Genomic DNA, 14,117 nt, shown 5'->3' on the forward strand with positions numbered 1-14,117 from the left:
ACTTCAGCGCATGCTGTTGAGATAGAACAAATATGATGTTGAACTTATGTTCATATCTGGTAAAGAGCTAAAGATCGCAGACGCCTTGTCAAGAGCTCAATCGCCAAATGAAAAATTTGAAGAGGATTATGAGCAAGAAGCAGCTGTCTCGATTAATCTCCTTGCATGTGCTACACCCAATAAGTGGCACGAATATGCTTTGATGACAGCAAGTGATGCAGAGCTGCAGGATGTGCTTCATCATGTTCAAAAGGGATGGCCAGAAAAGAATAGAACCAGAGCGGCAGCTCAGCCTTACTGGCACTGTAGAGATGAGCTGTATTATTCTAAAGAAGGAATAATATGCAGAGGCCAGAGACTTGTTGTGCCACAAGTTGCAAGACCAGAAATCTTGAAAAAACTGCATGTCTCGCATCGAGGTATTATTGCTTGCAAATTGAAAGCTAGAGAATATTTCTACTGGCCGAAAATAAATGACAATGTGGAAAACTACATCAATAGATGTAAAATCTGTCAGCAAAATCAGAGGGCAAATTCTAAAGAAGTTCTGTTCAAACAAATTCTGCCTGGCAGACCATGGGAAAAAGTGACATGTGACTTTTTCAACTTGAGAGGTCAACAGTATCTTTTGATGATCGATTATTTCTCAAAGTACATAGAAGTTAAAAACATGAAAAGTACTAATGCAAAGGCAGTAATAGAAGCGATGAAAAGCATCTTTGCAAGGCATGGAATACCAGAAGAATTGGTGAGTGACGGAGGGCCACCATTTAATGCAGAAAGCCTTCAAAAATTTTTCAAAGAGTGGAACGTGACACACAGTATTACTTCACCTCACTTTCCCAGAAGCAACGGCCAAGTTGAGAGAGCTGTACAAACGTTGAAGAAGTCTCTCACAAAAGCTCTAGAAGAAGGTAAAGATCTACATACGGTCCTACTGGATTATAGGATACAACCTACAAAGGATCTTCCTTCTCCAGCTGAACTGCTGATGGGCAGACGATTAAGATCCTTTTTGACAACTCATCCTCATCGACTCAAGCCAAAGTTTTCTACAGCTGAAGCCAGTAAAATCTTGAAAACCAGACAAGCATATCAGAAGGAAAGATTTGACAAACATGCAATGCATCATCCTGAACTCAAACAAGGCTCAAGGGTCTGGTTCAAGAAAAGACCTCGTGAACCATGGCAACCAGGTGTCATAACCAAGACAGGACCGAAACCTCGTTCCTATATCATCGAGGGAAAATATGGAGGTACATATGGAAGAAATAGACACCATTACTTCATAATACCATTTGTAGATGGCAGCACCATCCTGCCTTGTAAGATAGTGATTGTAATAAAGAAGGGCAGTCATGCTCTGGATGCCATGCTAATTGGTTGTAGTAATCTGTGTCCATTGCTATAGTTAGTGGACCAAACAGTAAATAGCTAAGCAGCAATAAGAACACCCTAGCAACAATACCCTATCTCTAACCATTTGAGTTATGGTGGATAATGGATTGTGAAAGAAAACTGTGTGAAGTTCTGAAAAACCTGAATGTGAAGTTCTTGAGGAAACCTACGCACAAACTAGGCATATATTTGGAAAGAACAGAAAAAATCCTACAGGATGACATCATTTTATCAAAATATCTGGATTTAATAGCAAGCTACAAGCACTGAAAGATTGGAGAAGTGCATAATTGATTTGTTGCCATAATTTATAATCGCTAATTCTACAAACACCCTTCTAGCTACAATTGGTCAAATTTACCAAAGACTTGTCCATCGCATGAACTTTCAAAAAAGCCTACAATAAACATATTGATGTTACAGTTCAGAAATTTAGTTTTTTGTTTACAATAGATCACTGAAAATCAATGTTCGTTGAAGTAGACATTTAGTAGAATTTGGTGACAATTTGACTTTGCACTTCGCCAATATCTCAGCACTAGTTACTCGCCATTAAATCCAGATATCCAAATGGAAATGGTGTAGTCTTACAGGATTTTTATTTGCAAAATCAAATTGCTACCAAAAAATCTTTAACTGCCAATCTTGATTATTTAATTTGACAAATGCTGATTTCAGTGATGTTTTGGAAACAAAAGGATAAGTTAAACCTGAACTAGAACACAGATATGGTTTGTTGTAGGATCTTTCCAAAGCTGTTGCAATGGACAAGTTTTTGTTAAATTTGACCAATTGTAGCTAGAAGAGGGTTTGTGGAATTGAAGATTAAAGATATTGTCTATTATGACATTCAATTTTACACTTCACCAATCTTTCAGCACTTGTAGCATGCAATTAAAGATATTTTGGTGAAAATGGTGTCACCTTATAGGATTTTTTCTGTTCTTTTCAAATATGCACTTAGTCTGAGTGTAGGTCTTTCAGAAACTTCACAAATTTCTGCTTTTCTAGACTCAGCACATTTTTCTTCCATAACCCATTACCTACCATAACTTAAATATGGTTAGAGATCGGGCAGGGTCGCTAGTGCTTTATGTTCTACTTGGGATTGTCTATTGTCCCCTTTCATTTGGCAGGTTAGGTCACGTTCACTCTGTATAGCCATGGATATATGCCCAAAGTTATGCTCACTTTAAAAGTATGCATACTTAAGCAGCTAAAAATTGTCATAATATTAACATGGAAAAAATGAAACTGAAACTACAAAAGGGTTGAATCTGGTGGTAATGAAAGATAGTTCAGTTTATAGAAAGTTTAAATACATACAGTGCTTTTGAATGGTTGTCTGGGAAATTTACTGTAGTCTCGAGAGAATATGGGCACTGAGAAACCCTCAACTTCCAAACTAGAAAGAAAACAGTGAAAAATATTGTAATTTAACTGGTAACAAAACATTTGAGTAAACTCTGATTAATAATTGACAATAGTTAATGTCAGTTGCTTACCTAGATGGACTTCTTCTGTATCCTGCAATTCCAATTTGCAACAACTTGTAGCTTTCCATGGCCTATGAAACAGATAAAACACTCTTTTGAGCAAGAAGCCATGTTCAAATGCATTGGAAAAAGTAAATGCAAACTCGAACACATAAATAAAACACGAAAATAAACGGCCAACTATTTCTCTTTCGACTACTGTTGATGCGTTCAGAACGTGAAAGCACTCGGCTCAACATTCTTCGCAATCATCTGATTGAAAGCTATTGACATGAAATTGAATATGAGGAGCATGTACTCTCATCAATCCTGGGTGAGTTGTTTCTTTTGTTAAAATTATTCGTAATAAAGTGTCGAACTTCAATTTAACGAATTGTGTAAAACAGGCATTTCCATACCTTAAATTGAGAAAATTGTTTTATCGGGAGGGGAGGGGGTGACATTAATGCAGATATATGCACAGAAACTTCCTTAAATCAAGGAAATCGTGATACGACCATCATTAAAATTGCTGGGCAAGGGCGTTCTAAGAGCATCACGGGCCCAAGAGGCGTACGCAGTGCCGGGGGGGGGGGGGGGGCTTCCCAAACCGACCAAAAATTAGGAAAAAATGAGGGACCCCCACCTGGACAGAAATTGTTGCCCATTAATTGCCATGCTTACTAATTTAAACCGGATCTCAGTCATGCTGCTCTTGAGGCCCTCAGGCTGTGGGGGGGGGGGGACCCCACACGCTGGGGTGGTCCCATGCATTAAGATGACACTGGCATCAAAGTTACAGTAGCCTATTTCTTGCCTTAATGGTATGCCTTAAAAATTAGGAGAAAATCTAGCTTATTGAAATTTGTGGTCCAGTCCATTTCCAGCATGCGGGAAAACCAAGGTTCAATGAGGATATCGTGATACATTTAAAAAATTGATTTCAATTTATATTGAATAAATAAGCTAATTAGAATAAAATAATGGTTTTTCCACTATATGAAACGAAGAATCGGGTAGTGATAACAACGTGGTCGTTACAACATTTGTTCACTGCATTTCCATTAATTCATTTAATCTACGTAAACAAATATCTTTAGTATCTGACATATTTCTTAAATTATACGTTTGTTTGCGTGTAAAGCAAACACAAAGCTAACACATTTTTTTTTTTTGTTCACCCCATCATGAAATTGCCAGTGGCGACAACTTTAAATGACTGAAAATGGAAATTACGCCATTACCTTAACCCTTTAAGCGGTTTTTAAAATTTTCCTGATGTGCATCGCAATTGCCACTTATGTTTATAAAAGTGTGCTAAAAGAACCCGAGATATTTCGGGGTGACCAAAATAAAGTAGATCAAGTTTAACAAGATATCTCAAGATGGCCGCTGTAAGGGTTTACTGTGATTTTTGTGGGGCCAAGTGTGATTTTGCTGCTCCCACCACTAGAATTTGATTAATGATTTTGCAACTGTGTTTTTTCCCCATGTAAAATTAGCAGCCCTTCTGAATTTTGTTGCCCCCCCCCCCCCCCTTCAGTTCTGGCCCTGAGTTGTGTTTTTGAAGTACATGATTTTCTTTTTTTGTAGATTTTGATCTTTGGAAAGGCAGTCAAAATATTTCTATCAAAAGCAGCATCAGAATGATACAAAATGAATGTGGAAGACCTTTGTCTGTTATGGGTCAGGAAATTTCGCCAGCAGATGCACTAGCCATAAAGGTTGCAAAAGTCAGGGTAGCGGAAAGATAAATGTCTAGTGTCCTGCTGAAATAATATTATTTGAAAGTTCAGGAATCAAAGTACAGCACTGGCAAAGTCACTTTGGGCAAACCTTTGGCTCTTACCAAAGCAGAGAGGTAAGAAATTGTGATTCTTCCCCCTTCCTTAATGCATCTTTTCTAGTTATTGAGCTACCTCTATATTTAATGACATGTTGGTAGCAATGAAGTCATTAACACGCTAACCTACATTTTTCTATATTCAATTGTGCCTTCTTTTTTTTTCAAAAATGTTATAGCCATGAAAACTACAGAAACAATCTAAAAATCAATGTTATATTAGAAATAGTACCATGGGCCCCCTCAACCAGGGGCAGCTCGAGCTTAACGGCGGCCTGGGCGCAAAGCCTTGTGTGCTGCCCCTAAAGAAAACTCTTGCGAGAGAGGCTGACATTAGGGTTTCTAAATTTCTGACATTTTTGAGCCTTCGGGAACAGGATATTGTATTTCCAGACAATTTGGGGAAATCACTTATTTACAGTGTAACTCTGTTTATATAACTAATTTATAATACTTTCTCATTTATATTACGACTAGCTATAATACCCGGCGCTGCCCGGGTTTTCTTCAATGAGGCTTTTTTGGATCACATGATATCTTCCTCTCTTTTTCTTGAGGGACATACAAACCGTGTCCAAGTTAACCAATATGGCGACCTGCACGATTCATGAAATAAACAAATCTAGATTTACACAGAAACGTAGAAATGAATATATATATTTCTTTTTTTAAGGGGCCTAGGTATTTCTATCCCCCCCCCCCTGAACTTCAAGTTATCCATCTGCCTGTTCCAGCTTCAAAAAATCCTTAGTTAAAGCTGTGGAATTTTTCCGATGCACTTTTCACGGGCTCATAACTAATTTTAAAATATCCTAACCCACATGAATTTATGCAAATAAATATCAAAAGAGACAATATGGAGACATTAATTTTCATACTTGAGAAGATATAAATGAAATCAATGATATTGCTCGAATATCCAACTCAAAAGTATTGGTTAGGCTAATTACTTCGTATTTAATCTCCTGGGCTTCGTATATCTCTAAGCAAACTGAATATTTCAAAAATCGAGAATTCTATACAACTTTTAAAATTATTTTTGGGGTGGAAAATCCCACTAATTTCCGCATTTCTACAGTAAAATCGACAATTTTAGCACTGATTTCTATGAGGATCACCCTTTTCCCTGACTCTCAAAGCGATGCTGATGATGATTATGACGTCTATTCAAAAAGCCTCATTACTGAGAGTATATTGAAAATGTGGCAAACCATTATAAAGGCATAAACTATTATACATATACTAACAGGATTAAAGAAGTGACAAACCGTTGTAAAGGCATATACACCTCTGAAACGCATTGCTAGGGAACCACGGTAACCAAAGTAAACGTTCCGAAAGTGATTGTTGAGGCCCAAAAACCATTGTTGCCGGACAGTTTTTTGCCCATTTGGGGCATTTGCCCTGGTCTGACGAAATTTTAAAGTAGCCTATCGTTCAAGTCGGGTCGCATTTGGTATATATGCAAAATTTGGCGACGATCGATCTAAAATTGTAGATTTGTATAGAGAACAGACACACAGAAAATCAATTTTATATATATAGATTAGGTTTAGCCTCAATTATTCTCTATACTTTTTAAAAAAAAAGTTATATTTCATTTATGCATCATATAACTTCAACTACACTACGTTTTCACTCCGATTTGAATCCCAAATTTTGGCAAAAATATCATTTCACTCAATTGATGTACATGGGAATTTTCTGAAATCTGACTTAACATATCGTGTATGTAAAACACTGCAATTAGACAAATACTTAGATTTTTATACACCTTAGGTTTTGGTTTATGACACTTAACAATAAATGGCAAAATATAATAAAATTTTGCAATGATACAGTCAATAGATTTTTAGAAATTGTGTTTTAAACCCAAATAAAATGTCAGAAATAACATTCTTCATAAAACTCCATTAAAATTTTCATTCACAGATTACTTGATGTAAAAACCAGGGTTGGGTTTTTGACATAAGTGTCAAAAACTGGTTTGAACCATCAAAATCTTGAATGACTGCTTTTGGATAATGTTTTGAACACAATAAGTATACAGTATAACATTATGAAAAACACTTTCATATGTTTCATTTTATCTACACTACCGATTACCTGTGTTCAATTTACTTAGCAAAGTGGAGCTGTTTATTCAAAATATGTGTGATAAGAGATCAGGGATAGGTTTCTTACCTCAGAAATTAACTCAGTATTAAAACAGTCAAAAACTTACTGATGTCAAATAGTTTTTGTTAACCTGATAGATAGGTTGTATAACAAAACACTTTTATGTAGATTAACATGTTTTTATATTTTGAATTATAATTACTGAGCACAAAATATCTATTTTGATATTTTAAATTTTCTGATCTACCCACAAAATTTTATTCCATTTAAAATTTCTCGCGTAGCATCTGTTAATACACTAATTGTGCTCATTTATTCTCACCTAAAAATTTTATATCATAGGTCATATAAATCCAAGAGTTTTAACAAGTATTTTTAATCAAAGAACTGGCAGGACATGATGCCCATTGCATATTTAGATACAGCTTCAGTCAAAAAAACCATTGCATTATAAATGCTAGTAAATATACCATATCATAGTAAAAAAACTTATCCTTACTCATGCACTAAGTTATAAGAGTTTCTTAAGCATCATATACAAGCCAGCACTGCCAAATTAGAGAAAATTTTAGTCTTACAATTTATTATTTTGATTGCTAGATATATTCTAATGTTATGCACGATAAGGGTATCGCTTTGAATATCAGTGATTAAATAATCACTGATATTCAATAATAGAAAATTCGATAATTTAATAATAGAAAACAACATTACATATATGATGTAAAAGAACTTTTTTAAATACCTCTCTGTTATGAAAAGAGTACAGCAGATGATTTATATCAATACACATATATAAGCAGTTAAAGAAATTTTGGAGAATCAAGAATCATCTTGGATTGAAGAATATTAAATCATTCCATAGTTTTTCATTCAGCATTTATGCTACGCTTTATTAAAAAGTGTATATTTATTAAAAGTGTATTTGTAAGAAAGAAAACATATATTGTCCAAAATAATTCTTTAGAGTAGAAAGTTATTTTACAATCATATTAAGTATTTATTCTTTGTATAACAGTCACTTTAAACATTACATGTAATTAACATGTGCATTTCCAATGAGAATTTTTATATTCAAAAGCAATATTTGAGGTTTTTGATGTGAATGTTTAAACCGTCAAAAACTTGCCAATCCTGGTAAAAATGCAACTCTAAAGTGGGCATAGCTTCGGTTCTAAGTGTCAAAGGCCTGGTTTGGAATCACAAAAAATGGGGCTTTCATAAAAAATGAAGAAAAAAAACAAACCAATATTTTTTCTTCCAAAATGAGGACTCATATAGTTTCTGATAACAATAACCAATTGATAACTATAGCCGAAAGAAACCCAGAAGCCAAATGATGATCTTGAGTCCTACTTGGTCAAACAAAAATCATCATCCAGAATACAGAAATGTTTGTCAATGGGGGGGGGGGGGTGTTACATTTTTTAATCTACAAAAGTATGGTTAAACCTCAGCTTCTAAATGCAAAAAAAAAAAAAAAAAAAAAAAAAAAGCCATAAGTCCTGATAACTGTCAATGAACTTTTGCCTATGTTACAATATTGGTCCATTCTATATTTTATATTAGTGATTGATAGCAATATCCAAATGATAGCATTATGCATGATTTCAATAAACCGTGTCTACTGTATTGTGTAAAAAGAATTTTGGCCTCCTCCGATACCCTCCACCTCCCTTGTCAGCAAAATTTTAAATATATTATAATAATGATTTCAAATATTTTCAGAAAAAAATATTACAAAAGAAAACACCTTTTACGTGCTATTGTAATCATTTTTTTAAAGGTTGGTAACTTTTAAAGTTTTTCTGTAGAAAATTCCTTGTCCGTCCGTCCCTCTCAGAAGTCAATTCTGCTCAAGTGTATTGTAGCACGTTTTTTGTTCCATGCATGATGCTAAGGTGAAAATGGGGTTTCACCTGTTCTGCCATCTTTTTAAAACTATCCCATCTCTTTTGGAACACCATCTGTTTGCTCACCGTCCTTGCTTGAGTTAAAAACCTATCCCCAGCATCAGTCCTCGCTTGGGAAATTTCCCTGTTGTGGCCTTTCAGTTTGTATTTGTATTATTAATTGTTAAATGAATGTTTTTTCATCATAACTGCTTGTCTAGTATTTTACAATTGTTTTCATTCTCTTTTCAGATAAAATGAAAGCTGGGGTCTTTCTCCACAAAACACTAGATGATATCAGAGATTCATTAGTTTCAGTTCTGGAAAGGAAACATTTAATCACCAAAAAGACAACATTCAAAAGGAGTTTGACACTTTTATGCTAAGAAAGTAGAAATGATCGAAAGTTTAGAAAGTCCTTTGCATGTGCATAGTGGCTGCAATCATACATATTGTAAATGAACATTAGTTGATATTTTTTCATCAATAAATACTTCAATTTCAATTTATTTTGTGATTTATTTACAAAAATGATGTGAAATTTTCATTGAACTCTCAAGACTTGCTAGGATTTGGAGCGGAGGTGCTTTTGAACTTTTTCTAAACAAGTCTGATTCCTATCCTTTGTTACTGTATTAATTTATATTCCCCAGCTTATGAATTTTGATATTCGAGAAGTGGAAAGATATTTTGAATAACATTGAATTTTGAAAATATAAAGGTATTTGGGTATTGCTTTTTTGGCGATAATGGTAGCCTATACAAAAAAAATGTTATTACCCTTTCAGACCTTGAATTCAATGATAACACACCTACAATCCTTGAAGTCAGGGCTGAACTCACTAAGTTAAAAAAAAAAAATCTACAGCGAGAAAAAGTTTACCACATTTGTGCTTTCTGGGATCCAAGTCAATTAGCTCGAGAAAAACGCCAGTGACACAATATTTCTTGCACTGTCTTTACAGCAGGGGGGGGGGGCACTAACTCTTTTCCCATAATATTTAGTGCAAAGCAATGTAAAAACAATAGGTTGCTTGTTTTCCCATCCAAGCCATCATTCCTCTAGTGATTAAAGCACAAAACTTGGGTGAAACCTGATAACGCGAGCACATACAAGCAAACAAAATTTTGAATAGCTCAATTTATTTGTGTAGTATTTCCAATACTTCAAGTGTAAAACCAAAGCATAGAAAGACTGACACCGAAGAATTTAATTTGATAGTTTGTTGTTCGAACAACATTTCATTTTGTGTCAACGTCTCTTTTCCAGCAATTAAAAAAAATCTGCCAAATTACTGATCTCCCCGTTGGTCTCTGCTCAGTAGCGTACGCAGGATTTTCTTAAGAAGAGGTGCTCATTTTTTTTCACTGCAAAAAAAAACCCCACTGATAGCTTGGGGAGGGCATATAGGTTCCCTGAGCACCCCCCCCCCCGCATAGGCTTCTGTTTGGGGGTTTTGAACCCCATCTTGCGTACGTCAGCGGTTCTGCGCTTTTTTTCAGTATGTTGCACATTAGTACAGCATACTCAGTATATATATAATGATGACAACTAAAAATATGAACAATAAAAAAAAAATTATGAAAATTTAGAATTGTAAGAGATACATTATTAAAATCTAATGTGAGAGGTAATTATAACCCCATTGTTGAAAATTTAGAATGAAAGAAATACACAATTGAAAATTTATGACAAGTAATTATAAAATTGTATTTTTGAAAAAAATTTTGAGAATCGGTAAAAGCCTTCAATTGTCCATCAGTGCCGGGAGGGGGGTCCATCCCCTCAAAACCTAAGAAAATGACAGAGATATATGTTATAACATGGTACATTCGTTTGCTCTCTATTACTCTGTCCCCTCCCCTTAAAAATAAATTTCTGGACAGGGCCGCAACTATAGATGCTTAGTTAGCCGATGCAAGCATGCATTTTGGTGCCTTACGCGGTAGTAATCAACAAAATTTTGAAACACGCCCTCGCACTAGAGTTATGCATCCTTTAGTCTGCTATAATTGTCGCCAAGTTGGTCACGTCCGCCGAAACTGTCCCTTGAATGCACAGGCACAGGGAAACGAGTCTGGGGATACATGAAGGGGAGGTGTGTGTGTCCCCTGGCTATAAATCCTCTCGTCAAAAATTTTTGAGACCTGTAGTCAAGGTGAATAATGCTTATGTGCGAGCGAACATCGACACTGGTGCAGATAGTTAAGTAATCAGCTTAGACTTAGCGTGTAAAGTTTCTCGAAATGAGAATGCTATTATGTCTTATTCTGGAAGGGACTTTCAACTGGCCTCCGGCGAGTTCTGTCGACCCGTGGGAGTCATCAGGGCTCGGGTCGAGATACTAAATAGTGTGGTCGACGCAGAGTTGATAGTGCTCACTGGAGCTCCGTTTGAGTTTCTGATCGGGAAAGATATTTTAACCTCAGCAGAAATTATAGTAGATTTCAAACATAACGAATTGAAAGGCGGTCTCTAACGCTATCGTGGCAAAATTGATAAGGAAAAACTTAATGCATTATTTGAAAATTCTGAATTTTCTTTTGAACAAAAAAATGAATTAAAAAAAAGGTTGTCAAAATTTGAGGACTTGTTTCGTGATAGGCCTGGTAAAACGCAGGTCATTAAACATAAAATTTGTACTCAAGGTAATCCTGTATTTCGACCTCCCTTTCCACTCCCCCGGTGGAAGAAACAGTTGGTGGAAGACCAGGTTAAACAGATGTTAGAGGACGACATCATAGAACCGGCTTCCACCAACTGGAGTTCTCCACCTTTTCTGATCAAGAAGAAAATGGGGGACTGGAGATTCGTGGTCGATTACAAGAAAGTAAACAAAATTACCGCTCCGGATCGATATCCGTTACCTTCTATTGAACAAATATTACAAAGGATAGGCGATGCAGTGTATGTCTCTACGTTTGATTTAGCCTCTGGCTATTGACAGGTGCCGGTCAAGCTCGAAGATCGTGACAAGACTTCATTCGTCACGGATTCCAGCGTGTATAGGTTCAAAGTCATGCCCTTCGGCTTGAATAATGCTCCGGCAACATTTCAACGTATGATGACAATCATTCTCGGACACCTAGTAGGGAAATGTGCCGAGTTCTATCTTGATGATATAGTCGTCTATAGTCCGACATTTCATGAACATATTAAAAATTTGGAAGAAGTATTTTCATGTTTAACTAACGCAGGTTTAACATTGAAACCTGAGAAATGTACCCTGTTTAAGAAAAATTTGGAGTTTTTAGGGTTGAACTTGTCAAGAGATGGTTGGCATGTAAGACCTTGTCAGACTGAGGTTGTGCTGCGGTTTGCAAGGCCTTGTAATATTAAACAGTTACAAAGATTTCTTGGTTTGTGCAGTTGGTACAGACAGTTTGTTCCCCGCTTCAGTGACATTGCCCAACCACTCTATCCACTCTATCAACTTACTAAGAAAAAAAGTAAATATAATTGGGACAGTGAGCACCAAGATGACTTTGAAAGGTTAAAGGAAGCCTTGTGTTCCCCACCGGTACTCTCGACAAGAAAATTAAGTTGTCCCTTGAAGATATATACCGATGCTTCCGGGGTGGGCTCAGGAGCTGTCCTCCAACAAGTGGAGTTGGACAGTGAGAAACATTTGGCTTTTGCCAGCCGTTCCTTGAATTCCGCTGAGAGGAACTATTCTGTCTCGGAGCAGGAGGGCCTTGCGGTGGTTTGGGCCTGTTCTAAATTTCGTGGCTGGTTTACCGGGGATCCTGTGACTATTGTCACGGACCATAAGGCTGTCGCATGGTTTTTCGATGCAAAACAGTTGAAGGGAAGACTTAGCAGGTGGGCCCAGCTACTGCAGGAGTTTCCTCTTCGTTTCGAGTACACGAAGGGTTCTTCTATGGAGGCTCCTGATGCTCTGTCCCATATGCCGGTATCAGTCGTTAACGAAATAGACTTTGAGGAAAATCAGGATGGAAAATTATGGTTGTTTTCCCTGCTGAAATTACCTGATGTTATAGAAAGACAACAGGCTGAAAGAAAGGATATTATACAATATTTCCATGATAAGGCATCTGGTGATTACTCTCCCAATGAGAAAATTGAATTATATTATGAATTAGACAATGAAAAATTATATTTTAAGCATAAAGGTAAAAAGTTACTGGTGATACCTTTGACTTGTAGAAAAACATTTTTGGTTGAAATGCATGATCATCCCATAGGAGGTCACATGGGAGTGGCGAAGACTTATCAGAGATGTCTTCAGAGAAGGTACTGACCTGGTATCCGTGGGGATGTGAAAAAATTATGTTTTGGGTTGTCCGGTTTGTCAAAAATGCAAATTCGATAACAAAAGGAAATGGGGCCACATGATGTCAAGCACGGCTGGTTGTCCTGGAGAAATAGTTGGAGTTGATACTATGGGTCCATTTCCCATATCCTCCAAGGGGAATATTCACTTGTTGGTGATTGTGGATTATTACACCAAGTGGGTGGAAATGTTCCCTCTTCGTAGGATAACGGCCAGTGCTGTAAGCAAAAAATTTTTTTTCGAATATTGCATGAGGTATGGGTTTCCCAAGAATTTAGTCTCTGATAATGGGCCATGCTTTGTGGCAAATCTCATGAAAGAAACATGTAAGGTTTTACAGATTAACTAGAGGTTCATAACCCCTTATCACCCTCAGTCTAATCTGACCGAACGTGTCAATAGGACACTGAAACAAATGATTTCTTGTTTTGTGGACCGTAACCATAGAGCCTGGGACAAGAACTTGGCTTTTTTTGGTCTAGCATTAAGGAACGCACACTCCGAGACTACCGGGCTGACACCTTCAAAGTTATTTTTGGGTCGAGAAGTCGCCTTACCCTTCGATTGGGCTTTGGACACCCCCCATATGGGATAGGGCCAGTGTGCCCGAAGAGTTGGTTCAGCAAGTCCGTCAGAGGGTGAGGAGACAACAACGACGTCACAGATATTATTATGGCAAGAGAAGGTTTTCAGCACGAGTTTTCGGTAGGTAATCATGTCTTGGTTCGCACTCACTTCAGGTCAAGAGCCCAGGATAATATCGTGGGTAAGCTATTGCCCAGGTGGGAGGGTCCTTATGAAATCTATAAAAAAAACTCTCTCCTGTAGTATGTCTGGTTAGGGACTTCGATAATAATTGTAAAGGAAAATTTAATATTTGTAATTTGAAACAATTTATTGAAAATGAAAGTAATTTGAATGATTCCAGTCAGGTCTCTGTGGCTGAGGATTCTCATGATCAAAGTCCTTATAACAGTGAACATGTTTTGAATATTGCTGAGGATAATCAAGTTCCAAATAATGTTGTCCAATTAGGTACTTCAGTTGATGAAACCGTTTCTAAGGTCCTTCCTTCACACCAATCGGGAACTAGTTT

The 14,117-nt window shown here is 36.7% G+C and overlaps 1 protein-coding gene across 3 annotated transcripts in view; it reads right to left on the reverse strand.

Annotated features, from left to right (window-relative positions):
* Positions 1 to 14,117, reverse strand: part of LOC149070377 (poly(A)-specific ribonuclease PARN-like) — a 205,844-nt gene that overhangs the window by 81,153 nt on the left and 110,574 nt on the right. For all 3 annotated transcript variants that reach the window (XM_089249733.1, XM_089249735.1, XM_089249734.1), the window contains 2 exons: positions 2,904 to 2,965; positions 2,725 to 2,803 (listed from right to left, as the gene is read on the reverse strand). In XM_089249733.1, coding sequence (XP_089105859.1) covers positions 2,725 to 2,803; positions 2,904 to 2,965 — 141 coding nt within the window. The remainder of the gene's footprint in view (positions 1 to 2,724; positions 2,804 to 2,903; positions 2,966 to 14,117) is intronic.

The sequence above is a fragment of the Pholcus phalangioides genome, unplaced genomic scaffold (genome assembly GCF_987345545.1).
Source record: "Pholcus phalangioides strain wild (caught in Gottingen) unplaced genomic scaffold, Ppha-v1.0 ptg000022l_1, whole genome shotgun sequence".
Lineage (NCBI taxonomy): Eukaryota > Metazoa > Arthropoda > Arachnida > Araneae > Pholcidae > Pholcus > Pholcus phalangioides.